This window comes from Calidris pugnax, unplaced genomic scaffold (genome assembly GCF_001431845.1).
Source record: "Calidris pugnax isolate Ruff unplaced genomic scaffold, ASM143184v1 scaffold138, whole genome shotgun sequence".
Classification (NCBI taxonomy): domain Eukaryota; kingdom Metazoa; phylum Chordata; class Aves; order Charadriiformes; family Scolopacidae; genus Calidris; species Calidris pugnax.
In genome coordinates, this window is record NW_015090858.1 from 1368374 (window position 1) to 1385888 (window position 17515).

General features: G+C 44.9%; 1 protein-coding gene across 1 annotated transcript in view; it reads left to right on the top strand.

Annotated features, from left to right (window-relative positions):
- The window catches only part of PPIL2 (peptidylprolyl isomerase like 2), a 60917-nt gene that overhangs the window by 35692 nt on the left and 7710 nt on the right, over positions 1 to 17515 (top strand). Inside the window, exons 12-15 of the mRNA XM_014943975.1 lie at positions 1133 to 1222; positions 2437 to 2470; positions 10339 to 10456; positions 12903 to 12959. Of these exons, the coding sequence (XP_014799461.1) occupies positions 1133 to 1222; positions 2437 to 2470; positions 10339 to 10456; positions 12903 to 12959 (299 nt within the window). The remainder of the gene's footprint in view (positions 1 to 1132; positions 1223 to 2436; positions 2471 to 10338; positions 10457 to 12902; positions 12960 to 17515) is intronic.

The window sequence follows — 17515 nt, forward strand, 5'->3', positions numbered from 1 at the left end:
TGAGAAAATACAGAAAATTGTAGTTCTGTATGGTTCTGGATGAATACTTGTGTGGATCTTCTTTTAAAAAGGCAGAGATTATTTCATGCCTAGATGACTGCAGTTGGGCTTGCCTTGTTTTTTCACTCTCCAGGCTGTTCAGGTTGCGTGGCTCGGCCACTGTCACTGTGGCTCTTGGAGCACGAGTGACGTCGTGGCAACGGAAGGGAATTGGGATCTTTTTCTGGAACCGGCTTCGAGTCGAGTGCGGGGGCTCAGCGGGCAGGGACGGACCACAATATGGGTGTTCTCAAGGCCTGGGACAACTCGGATTAATTAGGTTTATTCTTTTGTAAAACCAGCATATATTTATGTACATAGTCCAGAGTGGGGCTGGAAAATATGTCCAAGTAGGGAAACCAGGCTGTTTTGCACTTGTATTTGCACGTGTGAAGGTGTTTTAGTATTACAGGGATAAGAATCTGTGCAATTACCCTGGAAGATAGTTAGGGAGACAGTAAAGTTTTTCAGAAGGTACTGTTTGAATGCCAGGGCTCATAAATTCAAATAATTTGCACTGTTGGCAGAGGACACCTTTCATTTGCACTGTAAAAAAACATCTGTGGCCTGGTGACCTGTGGGGCCAGTCCCATTCTTAGTTCCAAGTGGTGAAGAGGACCAAACGCTTCTCTCCCAGTTGGCTTCAACGTGCTCACTTTGAAACAGTGGAGCAGAGAAGTCAGGTTCTTTCTTACTGCAGGAAATGAACCTTTTCCAGTGCTGGAAGTCCCCTTTGGAACAGGATTAGGACACGCTGATGGAACTAAGTTACTTGAAAGCCTCTGAGCTTACCTGCTTTCACCATCCTTATGTCTTGTGGGAGGCCAGGTTGTCTGAGCTACTGTTCAACACTTCTTTGTGCTAATTGGAAGGTCTGGGTTTAATTTATTTAACACAGAATGTGTCTCTGCAGTATACTCTAAACAAGCATATATTATATCTTTTTTCTGTAGACAGACTCATTCCTCTTCGAGAGTCCTGCAGGATTGTTTCTTTGTAAGGCAGAAATGAAAAGTGATTCTTCTAAACAGCATAGGGACCAATTTGATTGTCTGAAGGTATTGCCTAATTAAAACTTCCATTTGTCTTCCAGACACCCCGAACATGTGAAAACTTTATCAAGTTGTGCAAGAAGAACTATTATGATGGAACAATTTTTCACAGATCCATTCGTAATTTTGTGGTGAGTATTGAACAAATCCTGTGTAATGCACGATATGTGATGTCCTCAAAATAGTTATTTAGCTTAATTCCATTTTAGTTTCTTCCACGCATGGCAGCTTGTAGTAGATGCATATTAAATATACATCAGAGCTAGGATTGTCCTAACTTAGTAATTTGTACTTACTAGTCTTACTAACTACTGTTTCTGCCTAACACTGTCACCTGGAGCATCGCTGCATTTGTCAGTGCTTTTGCAGCTGAATTTCTGATTCAGCTGGTGGTCGTTGCTGTCAGCTCACCCTTCCCTGAGCGTGCCCAGGGCTGGGAGCCCAGGCTTCCCTTGGGAAGGACTTAGAGCCCCTCCTCCACTGGAAAGTTGACTTTGGTGGTCAAAGATCTTTATTTACATGGGTACAGTCCAGGCAGCATAGGATATTGTAGCTGTTGTTTCATTTCCTTTCAGAATTAACAGCCTGACCTTGAAGGCAGTGCATCTCTTTCAGGGGACGTCACTGAATGTTACATTCCATCCTGTCATCCTAAAAAAAGTTGTTTTTCTTTTGACAGCACTGTATATCCCAGTTCATAGTCAAACTCACAATTAAAATTGTGCTTGTGTGCTGTTACTGTGAAGCTAGTCATGGCACGCTCCCATTACCGGCATTAAAATACAGAATATTATTTCTGTAGATCCTGCATATATATAAATATAGTGATTAATTACATTGCTGAAAGGTTGGTTTCATGTGGGGATTTTTCCTGCTGCAGATAGTGAGGGGGTTACTGGGAAATACAGACCCAGATACAGAAAATATTCCATATTCCCTCATTTCTTGCCTTCCCATCAGGTGGAGGATCAGTAGCAAAATGGAAAGACTTTTCATTTCCAAAAGCAATACATCATCAGTTAAAAAGCAGGTTATGACCCAGCACATAACGGAAAGGATGATCCAGTTAACCCATTTGAGACTGTTTATTTTCCCTATTTACCCACAAGAGACCTATTATTTTCATAAAACTGTCATTCTGCTCCTGGGTAAGTGATGTAGGAGATGACAGGAGCTGATAAAAGAAGCTCCAAATAAGTAGTAATGGTTTCCTTATTGCTAACTTGTCAACATGACACAACATAGAAGGAAGCAAATTGAGCAGAATTGGGTTTTATGGCTTGCATTTAATGTCTTTCACACACATATAGATATGCAACCTATTGATTTTATTGAAATTCCGCAGATCCAAGGAGGTGATCCGACTGGAACAGGAACAGGTAAGGCTGTTTGAATCAAGTAAACTGTTTTCACTTCATGCGCTGTGTTGTTACATTTGTTTAGAGGCACCTTGTAGATTAAAATCCTCTAAATCACGATACGTTGTACATTGTGAGTATTTCTACTTTAAAGCATAGGTTTTATTGCTACGCTTTTATGACTGTTTTAACTCTGCTCAAAATTTCATCTGATATATTCTCAGTCTAAAACTTGGGCACTCTTCCATGTAGAATTCTTGTTGGGTCTTTACTTCCTTTTTCTTCCAGAAAATAAATAAATAAAAATTATAATGATTTTACAGCTGGCCTTCCAGGGCAAAGAACAAAGGAAGAAACACATTCAAGCAAAGTTGCTTTCAAATTCAGTGTTAATGGAATACTTGAGACCTGCCTGGGAACGGGTGGATGGCCAGATACCATCTGTTCTCCCAGCTAGCTGCCTTCTAAAGCCCAAGCTGCTCTTTTTCTAACTTTTAGGGCTCACTGTTACTAAAGTCTCCTGCCTGTTCTTTCTCCCCTAGTTGGAGATCCACATGGTAGCTGTATCAGAAATGGTCAGGACACGTAGCAGCTGAAGGGTCCTCAGAACATTGCCCACCCCAGTAGATGTGTCACAGCTCTGGTTGCTGCTGTAAATTTGCTCATTTTCCACTTGTACCTTTTATTCACCCTCTTGTAAATGTCACCAGCCTCCACAGCTCCTCCTGGCCTGCTCCTGTGGGGTTTGGTGCATATTTATTCTGACTCAGATGTGTCACTTCTATAGGCAAACGCTATACTCTGCGTGTGCTCACAGGTCATCCAAAAAAGGTGTCTTCGTAGTTGTTAAATACTTTAGCTCTATTTACTTTCTAAATAATGTTTGTGTGAGCTGCCCACCAGCTTTTTTTCTGCCTCATACGATAATCAACAGCTGCATACTCTAAAGGTTCTGTGTTTTGATGGCCAAAGGCCATTAACAAGATTTGCTACTGTATATGCTTGGATTGTCAAAAGAAATGTGATTTGATTTTGTTGTAAGGAAAGTTTCCGTTCAAATCCCAAAAGACATAATTAGGGACATCTTTTAAAATGAGAAATTAAAGAGGTGTCAGGAGATAAGAGAAATTTAATGGGTTGACTCAGACACCTTTCACCCTTTTAGGGTGGCATTTGGATCCTGCTGTGGAATGAAAATGAATTTGCTGGTGTCGTTCTTGTGGCTGCTTGTGCCAGTGGTGGGAGCATTGGGAGACAGCACAGTTAACAGTTGGCAGAGGACTGGTGGTGTAGCTGCAGTGGAGGTCAAGGCTCAGCTCTACTGGCAAAGCAAGTAGGAAGTAAAATGCAAATAAGCCCATAGGAGGAAAAAGCACCTATGTATATTCTTGTATTTAAAAAGAAGGGAGTCGAAAGACCTCTAGTTTTTCCATCTTTCCCTCCTTGTCATTCTTAATTAAATATGACTATTGCAGGCACGATATCTGGCAAACACCTGTCAAGATGACTAAAGGACTAATAAAAAGGAGAGTGTACACTCAAATATGTATGAGTGTTGCAGATTTTTAGAGACTGTTTGCAGTTAGTGGAGAGTCCAAACAATGCAGCTGTCTTATTTGCAACTGAATGGGGTTTGTTTTTTGAAGACTGAATTTTAGATACCCTTACTTAATCACTTACTGAATATGATAATATCATAAGAAGATGTTGTAAATGGACAGGCTGGTGGGCTACTGGATTTCTCTTGAGCTGTCAAGCCTGTGTGTTTAATACTTACTTAAACGGAGCCGCTTAGGCAGTGCAGAGAGTCAGTAGCCTGTCGGGATTTGTTCCTGAGCACCCGGCAGATCCTGGGCACTTGGATGTGAGGTAGAGATTTCTCGTGCACATCTGGAGCCACATGCTGTGAGAAGGTGGCCAGACCAAAGGTCCTGCTGGCTTTATCTCCTCTCCAGCAGCACAGCCAGAGGCCAGGCACAGCCTGGAAAGAGCGATGCTTCCCAGGCCCCTGGGGCATAAGCATTTTGGTCCATTGGTTTGTGTGTTACTGATGTGATCACAAGCATTCCTGTTAGGAAAGCTTTGCAGCAAAGCACTGGGATTCACTACTTTGTAGCTATTTTACCTGGGTCTTGTATGCTATTTGCGGTGTAAATTCCCTTTTTTATTTCTTTTGGCGCTTGGAAGGGATTCCAGTATTTCTTTGACTCACTGCTTCTTAGAAAAAAAAATAGAGATGCATCTTTGAAAGCTAAAAAGTCCATGAAATTTAATAGTCTTTAGAGGTTTACTGGGGGAGTAAATAGCTTGACTTCTGTAGTATCAGAGAAGCATATGAGAGCAGAATAGGGCTTTCTTCCCAGATATTTCATTTGGCAGTAGGGAAGACCATTCGGAGGTTATCTTTTAAACATCAGTATTTTAAACTGCCAGAATTGTTTCTGTTAGAGCCTTTTGTAGGCAGACTTCAGAAAAAAAAGAACATTCTTTGTTTCCTCTTCCACATTGAAACTTCTGCTTTAACTGAAATTTTCTGGCTAAGGGGTTTGGGCTAGTTTTTTGCTTGTTTAAAAAAACCCCACACCTTTTCCAGTGTGATAGGTGGAAGATGCAGTAAGCCTGTGTATAGTTTTGTTTTGTTATGTTTATTTAGTTATTCCTGTTCATCAGCTCGGGAACTAGAACAGACTTGTTCAGAAACCTTCCCACCACTCGGTTGCTGCTGTCTGATGTGCAGCCCGTGTTCAGCAGCAGGTGTGGGGTTATGGTTGTACCCCCCAAACCCTGCTCTGCCAGCTGACCCCAGGACTGTTGGGCTTATGGGTGGGTTTGGGCACCCTCAGTGCAACGTGCTGTATGGGGTGTCACACGTCCCTGGGCTGCAGCTGGGCTCTCGGCTGACCAGGATATGCCTCTTGTGTTCTGGGAACATCTCCCAGGTGGAAAACGCCGAGCTGGTTGTCAGCATCCACTGCTGCAGCTGAACAACCTGTCTGTAAGCAGTGCTGAGCCTCCGTGCTTTTTTATTCGTTATGCAGCACCCCAGTGTGTCCTCCTTGAGTCTCTCCTGAAGCTGTGATAGTTGTGACCCAGCAGACCTGGGAGGGACAGCCAGTTCCTGGTACTCGGCAGTTAACCTTGAGATGGAGGAGGGTAGAAATTAGCATTATGGCATCAAGAAGTTGAGATACACAGTGGGAAAAGAGTGGGGAATGGAGTTTTACCTTGGCTCAGCTGGCAGCGCATTGCCCAGGCATTTAGATATATGGTCCTGTGAGGCTGACACTGATTTAGAGGACCAGACTCATTTTCTACAGCCTTGGACTTCATGTTTCATAAGACTACTGGGAGAAATGTTATTGTGCTGCAGCAGCTTATTTCTTTTCTAACAAAATAACCTCCCATAGAGGCAGTATTCAGAGCAATAAGCTGAGTCATGGTCATTCTTTGTAATGATTAGTTATCTGAAAATGAATTTTATATTTGTGATGTATCTCTTTTCCTGCTGTTCATAACAACTAAGTGGTTGAACATTTGTGAGTAATTCTGGCTAACTCATGCTAGTGCAAGTGGAGCAGCTGCTCTGCATTTTCAGTGTTCCAAATAATGTAAGAAAATTTGCATGTTGGAAAAATAGGTTTAATATCTTAACCCTTTTGTATGAAAAAGGGAAAACTATATGCAAACCATTACATTTTCAAAGGCACAGGCATTTTTCAGCTCCTCTTTACTTGCAACCTGTTGGAGGGTCTCATGAACAGGCTTCTGTGTGCCTTTGTTTGTTTAGGAATGCAGGAGGACACAAAGGAGGCAAATAATAGACTATAAAAGCCCAAGGTAAAGCACTGGTGGCAAATGGGAGTTGGGTTTTTGTGGGCAGCCAGCAGAGCTCCCAGCAGCAGTAGCAAAGGGCTGTGGACAGACTCAGTCAGTTCTGCACTGTGATTTCCAAACAAGGCAAATTCCTAAAACGTACCCAGTTCTAGAGCCCCTTTTCTTGCATGATTGAAGCTCAGCCAAAGAACAGGAGCGAGAGCTTTTTATCCAGCACCACCCTGCTTTTGTGTGGCAGCCCTGCCTGGAGCCCAGCCGCGGTGCGTGGGGCTCAGGGTGCTGTGCCCTCTCCTCTGGACGGGGAGAAGCCCTTTCTGGCTGAGCTGGCGCTTTCGTCTCTGCAAAATGATTCAAGAATCTCACTTGGAGAGCTCCACAGAAGTGTCAGATGTTATTGTGTACCTCGTTGTTCCAAATGACAAGAAGAAAATTACAGAAAGTAAGCCATCATTTTTGTGAATCAGAGCCCTCCCACTTCCTTACCACTGCTTAGCAATTTTTATGCCAGAAAAAGGAAGGATTTATTTAAAATCACAACTGTCATGAATGATGATTCCCAGCCCACACCTGGTTCTCGGAATGCTACATTTCTGAAGCTTTAGGTGCATCTCTCAGCTCTATGCTCAGTTGTACAGCTTCTGTAATTTTACCCAAAAAAATATTTTCTGAAAAACATGCCTTTAGAAGGAGCAAAGATTACCAAAGAGTAAGCTGGTTTAGTTCAAAAGGCAATCTGAGAACATGGCTTTTTCCTGCATAGTTGCTAATATGTGGCTGCTTCAGATGTCACTGTAGATCTGTTCACCTTTTCACCATCAGCACAAGGTGCAGAGACTGAACAACTCCCTGTGCTTCAGTTCCAGGCTGCATGTATCTGGCCACTCTGGACAATGGAAATGATGAACACAGTTTCGTTTTTTCTGTGAGCTGTGTGGTGTTTGGTTTCACCCCTGTGTGAGAATTAGGCAACGCCTCTTTAATTTCAGAGAATTTTTCTCTTTTATTAAAAATGTGGGGAAGTGGCTCCCAGCTGCCTCCAGCTTGGAGTCTTGGGTGTCAGGGCGGGCAGGTGACCCTTATTTCACAGAATTGTGCAAAAGCCTCCTCCCAGCCCATGAAGGCTTTCACCTTCCTCTCGGAGGAGGATTTGGTGGGTATGAGGAGCAGCCTCCTCTCTTTGTAAGGTGAGTGTAAGTGTCAGTGTAAGGTGAGTGTAAGTGTAAGGGGAGTGTAAGTGTAAGGTGAGCCAGGCTGCAGGATGGTCCCACCTCCCCTGTCTGTGTCCCTTCTGCTCCCAGGAAATGAGGGAGATGGCACGGCCGTGTAGGGACTGTGCACAGTAAACTCTGCTGGGTTCTGACAAATGCCTCCGAATTACTGCCACTAGGTCTGGAGCCTGGGGGTTGGTTTCCCAAGTTTACATTGAGCTCTACCATAGGGAGTAAAAGGTGAGGGTCTAAATGCCTGTGGCCGTGCGCTGGGCACTGTGCTGCCGTGGCAGGAGACCAACGAGGGATCTGTACTTAATCTTCAGTGAGAAAGTGGTTCTGGGTTTCAGTAATTAAAACAATGCATACATTTAACTCTCCCTCTTCTGGCTTGCTCTGTCTGGTCCCACTGCAAGCAGACACTCGAAGCCTGGAAGGATTCCAGGGGTTAGCAGGAGTTTGTCAGACAGCACAGTCAGGCTATTTTTAACTTAAGGAAAATACATTTAGGGGTTTCTTTTTCTTTCTTTCTTTCTTTTTTTTTTTTTTGGTATTCTTAAATTAAAAATTTGAGGTTTTTCTTTAAAAAAAAACAACAAAAGCCAAACTGTCCTTGCAGTGCTGTCTCGCTGCCTTTGCAGTGTCCCAGAGGGTGCTGCCAGGGCTCTGTGGACACTTGAGCCGTGTCCTTCATGGGACACCTCGCCCTGTGCCCAGCACTGCCCAGGCCTTTCCTGTTCTTCCTGCAGCTCCCGGCGGAGGGATGAGCCTTGGAACAGCCATAGGAGGGGGAGGCAGGGTCTGGGTCTCATCCCATAACCACCTACTAAAATATTAGCACTTATTTCCAGGGAACTGAAATGAACCAAAGTGAGCCTTCGTACGTATCAGATTAGTTGTGACCCGCAGTGTATGATCTGAAGTGGAATCATACAAAAATAAATACTGCAAAACCTAAAGGTCGTTGCTCATTTCTCCTGTCTGCAAGCTCTTGGGTCTAGGTGCTTGTGGTGCCAGGAGGAGAGAGTCTCTCTGTCACTCATAATTTTCCTCTTCCCCTTTGAATTATTGTTTTGACCAGCAAAGGCCTCAGGGCTGATTCCACCCTGTCTCGGCAGCGCAGTGGCTCCAGCACCAGCTGAAAGCACATGGGGGTCGTAACGGAGCTGGGGGTTTGCCCCCCTGCTGCTGTGTTACCCTCCCCATGGGATGTCCTTGGGTTTGTGTGAAATCTGACAATTTCTAGCAGCAAACACTCCTGGAGGGCAGGACTCACAGCAAGTGAAGCTGTGGCTGCCCCATCCCTGGAGGGGTTCAAGGCCAGGTTGGACGGGGCTTGGAGCAACCTGGGCTGGTGGGAGGTGTCCCTGCCCAGGGCAGGGGGTGGCACTGGATGAGCTTTGAAATGGGTTGAACACTTTGGATTTGGCTGGAATAGTTGTGGTTTGGATCCATCTTCTTACCAGCAGAGCTGGCAGCAGCTGTAGCGTAGCCCTTTTCACCCAGTGCTGGAAGAGGTTGGAAGTGGGATCGAGCTGATGTAATTGAGCTGATCTTAAAATAGACAATAGCCAAAGATTGCTGAAGTAATCGCTCCTCTGCTCCTGATCACAGAAAATCCCTACAGGGTTTGTCCCCTTTTGCTGCCTCTTGTCGAATTGCAGAACAGGCACCACTCAACTCTATTAATAGATCTTTTGAACATGATTAATTGGGTTTTTAAGTGGGTTAGTTTCTTCCAAAATTTCTTGCTGACAAAGCACCACTTGCACTGTCCCCCTGGGATGCTCTGTTTTCATGGCATCACCTGAAACTCTTTCCTCTTGTGATTTTCTGCATGAGGTTTTTAGCAGGAGCCTGTTTTATTCCCTGTTTGGTTTTCTCTGCCCCTCACCTGCGGGAAGGACCCCCCTGCCCTGTGCCGCGTTGCAGCCACCGAGTGCTCGGGCCCGGGCTGCCCTCCTGCCTCCCCAGCTCCTCTCCTCCTCCTCCTCCAGCCCCTTCTGCAGATGGACTGGGCTCGCAGCCTCTTCCCAGAGTTTTGTTTGGTTTATTTTTAATGCTGTCCTAAGGTGAAATATTTTTTCATGGTTTGTCAAACAAGATTATGGATTTGACTGTAAAACTATGACTCATCTCAGCCTTCATTTTTCTTATTAAGAATGATCCTGGAGGAAAGTGCAAATGAAAATGTCAGCTCTGTCATAAATAATGTACAAATGACAGGCAGGAGGGGGGTCTCCCAGACCCTCTTTCTAGCCACAGATGTGGAAAAGAAACCCGTTTTGGAGGGCTGGGTCTGCTGTTTGTGCAAGTTCTATCATCCTTCTGACTTCATTGCATTAAGTGTTTACATCATCCAGGTATTAAGCATTTGAGCTTATAGCTGTTATTCTTAGCTGATTCTCTGAACATATTTCATCTCCCTGATACTTATTTCCGCAAGTAACGTTATATCCAGAGTGCAATTAAACTAATAATTCTGTGCCCTGTGATTGTCAGGAAGCCACTTTTAAAGATTTAATGCCTCAAAAGAGAAAAATTAGGGTGGACCAGCAGTAAGAAATTAAATGCTAGGCAGTTCTTCAGCACACACCGTGTAACGCTGCTGAGAAGCAGCCTGGTGTGTCGCAGTCGATAGCGAGGGGCACAGATTGTGTTTCTGGTCACAGACATGAGATGTCAAGGGCGTGCTCAGGTCCCAGCCTCGGGGTAGGGATGAGGTAAGAATATATTATACACATAGTGATCACAAGTGCCAGAAACCTTACATTTAATGTCAGTGCCTGTTGTAAAATGCAGTGGGAACTAATGAAAATAAACATTTCTTCTCTCTTCTCTTTTAAGGAGGAGAATCTTACTGGGGAAAACCTTTCAAAGACGAATTTAAGCCCAATTTGTCCCACACGGGGCGTGGTGTTCTCAGTATGGCCAATTCGGGACCCAACACAAACAAATCACAGTTGTAAGTAGTCACTTGTTTTTTGTGTTCTATTGTTTCCCTCCAGACATTGTGTCTTACTCTGTTAAGAAAACAAATGACATTTTACGAGCTACTCTTTAAAGTTCAGTCAAGTGAAAGATGCTGTCGAGTGCTGCGTATTGAAATCGGGGTGGCTGCAGCTGCTCCGACCCAATCGAAGAGCAAAGTGAGGCACGGCAAGAACCTGTAGGTTTATAGTATCATCATTAATTTGTCTTTTCTGGTTTTATGATTTAAGGCTTGGTTCATTTTTGTCAGTGTTCCCCCACGGAAAGATCATTATACCTCTCCACTCTCTGCAAATATAGTCCCTCATTGAACTTTTTGAAGGGGCTCAATGAAATGAGATGTTACACTCCACGGGAACGGTGCTGGTTTTCCCTCACCTGATTTGAAATGAGTGAGAGCAGTTCTGCTCTGCTGAGATGTGCAGAACCAGACATGGCAGAGTGCAGGGTCTGGGGCTGAGAATGATGCGAGTTTCCATGTACAAAAGCAGAACGAAGACTAAAATGATGAAAAAATGAATGAAGAAGCAGGAAGAACAAACAAAATGTAAAGATACTGAAGTTGTAATAACCTTGTTTGTGTGTGTGCGCACAGCAGTGCGTGTTGGGACCAGGGAGGGGGGCAAGGGGGGGGTTCCTGGCGTTGGTCGTCATGATGCTAAGTATTACTATGGCTTGTGAACTATGCAGCAGTGTAGCTGGCTTTAATTAAACACAAGTGCTCGTCTCAGAGCTTTTAATAGGCTCACTCACGTCCTGCAGGCCAAGCACACGCTGGGCAGTTTGCAGGATTGAGTTGCTGTAGGGCTTATTTTGGATCTGAATGTCACTGCCAGCACTCAGGTGCTACATCAGGGGAGAGCAGAGCCACTTTTTTTAAAAATAAAAAGGGATTCTAGAAACAGAGGTTATAGACAGTTCATGAGTGATGTGCCATAGTGAGTCACATCATCTGCTGCTGCAAATGTGACTGTATGTTTCCCTAAAATTTGCGAATGAAATATGAAATTCCTTTATATGTGAAGTCCCTGAGAGACTCCAGCTGCCCGTATTTATAAAGTTTCCCAAGCAGCATTTAGACACTTCTGGCAGCTGCTGTGACCTGAGGAGCTGGGTGAATGGCTGTCACTGCAGCACAGGGTGAGCTGCAGCCCCCGGGTGAGGAGGGCTGGAGAAATGCTCTGGGCTTCTCCTCCAGGATCATCCCGAGTTACATTAGTTCCATTGTCCTTCATTTTATTGTCACTGCGGTGATGGGTGAAAAGCTTTCTTTGTATATTTGCTACTGCTCAGATGTTTGTTATTGCAATGCTACATAGCTGACCACTTGATAACCTGAAGTATGGGATAACTGGGAGTGAGGTGGTGGGAAGGACCCGTGCACGGGGCTAAGTCTCAGTGGTTGCCCTGTGCAGGAGTTCCCATTCTGCACAGCCTCCCGAAGCTTTCCTGGGGCTGGCTGCGTCTTAATAGCTTGCCTGGCAGATTGCAGCCCCTCCTGTCTGCAACCATATAACTTCCTGAGGCAGTTGCTTATATGGAAAAGTGCTTTTGGAATGCCTATATATTTTTAGCTGTCTCTAATGTAGTGTAGCAGATGGAGACAGGGAGGGGAGCCAGCACTGCATGTCCAGCCAAGATGGGCCATCGTGGTCTGCAGACCACAGCGTGGAAACCTCTGTCTCATCTGCCTGGCGTCCAAGTCTCCCAAAGAAGCTCTAAGCTTTAGAGAAAAGTTCTAGTGGTAAAGGTTGCTTTGGATTTGGTGCTTTGGTTTCCATGTTTAAATTTAAAAATACAACCCCCAAAATTAGAAGTCCAGTTAATTAAAAACCAAAAATCCAAGTTTCACAGGTTTTCAGTATGTTTGACTCCTTGAAGTATTCTTCTGCCACATTTGTATCCCAAGAACAAATTTGCTGTGTCGAGAGGAGAAGTGGATTGCTGTCAGGCCAATTTATTGGAAGAAAAATTCAAAAAGTAAATATCCTAAAAGACAGAAGTTGTTGGCACTGGCAGAGCCCGCAGTGTCACAGAGCTGTATTTGGGGGACACAAGCTCGCCATCGTGCACGAGAAATGTACTTCTCGAGCAGGGGGCACCTCTCCATCCTGCGGGCCCTGCCTGGCCAAGGGGCAGCTGTCCAGGTTCATTCTGGATCCCTGCAGGTCGCCGTGCTCGGAGTGCTGCTCAGAGGGGTTAGTGAGGTGTGAAAACGAGAAGCCAGAACTCCAGAAATCCAAGACAAAATCCACAACACAGAGGAGTTAAAGGGTGTCTGGCCAGAGAGGAGCCAGAGAGGGAAGGGCTTCTCTTCTCTCAGGGAGCTTCTGCATAGGATTTCTGTTTTTAAGCATCACTGGCTGTTGCTGAGCGTCCATGAGATAATGTGCTAACTGTTATGTCTTTATTCCTTCCAGCTTCATCACATTCCGCTCTTGTGCATATCTGGACAGGAAGCATACAGTTTTTGGAAGGTAAGTGAAGGATATTATGGCAGCAGTATAGCAGACACGCTCTCCTGTGTGTCTGAAGCATCCACTGACTCTTGACATGGAACTGGAGGAAACTCCCAGCTCACAAGCTGGTTCTCCTCACCACGAGTAGGTGGCCAGTGTCGCATCAGTGCCAGTCATCAGACTCTGCCTTTTTTCCTCCTTCCATCACTGTTGGTTGCCTTACTTCCCTTCTGTGGGTGGCCCTCCAGGGAGTCGTGAGCACAGTAATCATCGTCCTGTAACCAACCCTGTTAATATTTGTGCATGCTAATTGCTGGGACATGAGAGATTACCTCTTCAGCACTGCTTTCATCTTCTCCCGAGCTGTCAGCCAGGAAATTAGTCATGGCAGGGCTGCTGTTCATCATGGCACAGAACACAGAGCTTCTGCATAGATTAGGTCTTTTCGCCCCTTTTGTTCATTTTTATTCTATTCTCCTTTTCTTTTATTCCTGACAGTTATGATCAGTATAAAATCTGTGTATTTGTGTGTGTACACATACAGAACATACATGTTTGTGTGTGTATATGCAAAGATATTGCCAGTGCCAAGACAGCAAGAGAACTTCACTCTTTATAAAGAAGTTAATTCCAAAAGTCTTTGCCAGTCAAGCCCTCGCATGATAAAGATCAAGGTATTTATGACAGAAGATAGTACAAAATCCTTATGTTACCGTGGCTTCCCCCGCTGCGGGTGCCGGTATTTACCCGGTCACGGTGCCTGTCCTCACGGCTGCCTCTGTGCTCCTGGCAGGGAGGGGAATGTCACTCACCTGCTCCATTGGTGGCTCCCGAGGATTTCACAGTCTTTTTTAAGTGAAGATCTGGTTTTTTATTCTTTAACAGTTTTGTCTGGTTGAAAAGCAGCAGTTGAAAATAAATGCATGTGCTGTTTGCTTCGACTGCATGTCATGCAATAGTGCTGTACTGTGAAAATGGTATATTCAGTCCATGTTCTTTCCCTGTGAGTTCTTGAGGCAGACGCTGGCTCCGTTTTAAACAGTTATTTTAGTTTTGATGCTTATTCTGCAGTAATTGAACCCTTCGAAATGTATTTCTTTTTCCTTTCTAAGGTCTGTCCTAAAAAAATTTAAAGTTCCCTTATCATTTGGTGGAAGCAAATTAACAAAGCAAATTCTGATATGGAAAGTTGAGAGCGAGTAGATTCTTGGAGGAGTTACATTACCTATATCTTAGGAGTATTTCACTTAAGCTACAATTTGACTCCTCCTTGCAAAAATCCCATTAAATTCCATAGGGTAATGCTGTTACCCTGAGCTTGCCACCTCACCAAACAGTATTTGGGTTAGGAGAGCTCAGCTGACAATGTTTTAGAATCGTGTTTGGCTCCCAGCATGAAAATAGAGTGGCATCTTCATCTGAACACAGCACAGATGAACTTTACCTTGGACTTTCTTGCATGTAAATGGAGATTAATTCGAAAAATGTAAAACTATGCTGCAATAGATTTATGTACACATTGAATAATGAAGTTTACCTACAAATTTAATATAAAAGGCAGCTGTTTTTACCTGCATTTGTTTTTAAAAGTCATAAAAGCCAAAAGATTGAAGAGATTGTACCTCTGGTGAAACTCCAGCCGGAGTTCTCTGTGTTGGATCGTGGGTGTTTCCTGGGTTCGCTGGCTCTATCTGATCTTAGGCTGTATGGTACAATAACATCTGGGAAGCATATCTAGAAATAATATCTGGGTTTGAGAATAGAACAAACCCATGAAACAAGAATTCTTTGTTTCCATGAATGTTAAATTGGATTGTCTTAACTGGATGCTCACTGGCCTGTTGTGACTTTCATATAGATTTGAGGATTACTTAGTTAATATTCAAACCTAAATACTCTGATCTCAGCTGTACCCTCAGCTATTTCTGTGTGGCTCTGGTTCATGGTAGTGAGTGTCACATACGTGTCTTTGAGAGCAGAATTTCGCCTGTTTGCAATTTGTATAGAACTTTCCAGCAGAATTTTCATACATTGGAGAGCAAAATGGAGCGAAAGAGCAACCGTTCCCCACCCCTCTATTCTTTTTTGGTCCTGTGTGGGATGGAACATTGCAGAGTTCCTTCCCTGGAGAGCTGCATCTTATTCATGTCCCCACTGGTCAGAAACACAATTTTTGCATAGCAGCAGCTATGGAGAGTTGGATTTTGGCTGTTAAGGGTGTTTGGCAAACACTGCAGCTGCAGGGGTGACGCGTGTCTCTCTCGGTGCCCTGGGGTTTTCAAGTCTCTGGAGAAGGTTGTGGCTGAGGAGAGGGAGGGCAGCCTGTGAACGTGCTGCCCACCTGGCAACGGTGAGGACGGATGTTACTGAAAATAAAGGAGATCACTTGGCATGGATGGGGAGCAAAAACAAAGGCAGAGAGTGAGAGAGGAATCTTTCCCTTGGAGGTGTGTTGCAGGCTGCACGGATTTCCTTCTCTGGCAGAGCTGCCGAGATTAAATTAGTAATTACCATTTCTGGTAATTACAATTTCTCCTGACTTAGAGAATGCTGTAACTCGTGTGAAAACTAACTGGTGGCTTTTGTTGGCTCCTAGCTGACTGGTAAGAGATTTACTTTGGAAACTCAAATGACATAAACCAACCAACATTCCCTTGCTCCGCGCAGAGGGGGTGAGCAGCCTGTGCAGGGGACGGCTGTGTGGGGGGGTGTGCATGAGGGCTCCCCAGTGTCCACGCTGTCACCAGGAGTCCAAACGCCACGTGAGCTGCAGGATGTCACCACCAGAGCACCAGTACAGGCCCGCGCTCCTGTCAGGCTGCTTTGGGAAATTCAGATGCAAGTGCATCCCATCCATGGTGTTGTGATGTTTTCTATTACTCCAGTGGTTCACAGTGCCTTATCCATGTGTTACGATATTTTCTATTACTCCAGTGGTTCACAGTGCCTGTGGGTCAGCGACCTGGTACATTTGCCCTTTCTAAGCAGAAATAGAAACATAATCTCTGTCCCAGGGAGCTGTGTAAGTAGAAAAGAGACTCCATGTAGATACAGGGAAGTCACAGTAGTGACCCCTCTCAGCCCACCTTCCACCAACAGTTTGCACTTTCTTCAGAACCAAGGAAAAAGAAAGCCCCAGGGAAAAATGAAGTGGCTTTGGGGGAGCCTGCTCCAGAAGTAAAGGGACACATGAAAATGAAAAAGTGCATGTTTAAGATAATAGTGGAAGGTGATCAAGCTGTGGTGATCAGCCAAAGGGGAGAAATGCACTCGGTGAGATTTGGGGTGAGATTTGGGATACACAGAGCATGGTGGGCTGGAAAGTGAGGGCAGGTTGCAGGTATGTGATGTGATAAAACGAAAAGCAATAGAGAGAGTGGAGGGAAGAGTGTTGTTGTCAGAGTGGCAAAGCTGGAAATGATCTGGGCAGCAGTTCTGTGTGTTTATTAGAATATTGCTTGTGTTGGTCAAGAACCCAGAAAAGGATGTGGCAACAGACGAGCTGAGTATATGGAGGTCAGTTTCCCCTCTGTGGGTGGCTGCACGTATCTGCTTACACAGATCTTCTTACTGTCTCTGGAGGTTTCTGCCGCTCATTCTTCCAGTTCTCCTGTTCCCTGAAATAATGAACAAGGTGGTTTGGGAAACCTCAGCCTCAGTCAAATTGGAGGCGTCATTCAGTGGCTGGCATGCTCTCGGCTTAGTCTTCTCTTTTCTTCCCTCCTCCCCTTGCCAGATGCTGTTGTGGAAGAGGGTTTTCTTTCTGTATTAAATATGCCTTGGCCTGTTTAGTGCTTTCTCCTGCAGTTCCAGAGTAGGGCAAAGAGAGTAACTCTTCTCTAAAGCGATGAGCTACATAGAGCAGCTACAAGGCATCGTTCTGCTGCCCGGGTACGGTCAAATAACGCACAGCGTCTGTTCCCACTGTAACATTCCCTGTGGGATGCGAATCCCTGAACCCCAGTGGTTTCTAAGCTGGGAAACTCCTGTTCCTGTTGCTCTTCTGCTGTAGCACATGTGAAGGGTGGAGAAACGGTGTGTCAGCAGCAGCAGAGCTGGTTTTGTCACTGACTGTAGGAGCCTGAGCCTGAGCCCACTCCCCATCCCACGGAGAGCAGCGAGGGGCAAGGTGGGAAGATGGAGCAGGAGCTGGGCAAGGGCTGGTGGCCTTTCCAGAACAGCCGTGTCATCTCCACAGAGGAGCTGGTCTCAGAGCAGGGAGGTCCTTAGCCAGGTTCATCTGTGAGTCTAGTTTCAAAATGCTTTTTTTCCAAGTTGCTTTGTTTTTCCAGCACCCTTCGTTGCCGTGTCTCACCGGCTGCATTAAGCCCTCATGAGAGACTCGGGCTGTTGCTCCGGTGGCGAGTCTGATTCTCAGGTGGGGTGTATCCGTAGGGAACATTTTGTCCCGAGCATACGTGTTTGTGCATGTATATATTGTTCTCTCTGTGTGTGCATATAAATGTATGTACTCCTTTTTATAAAAATAACCTTGAGGGCAGAATGTGTTTACAAAGCAACAATGCTTCTTTCTGGTTTCTAGTTTAAAGCATTTTTTTTTAAGAAGTCCAGAC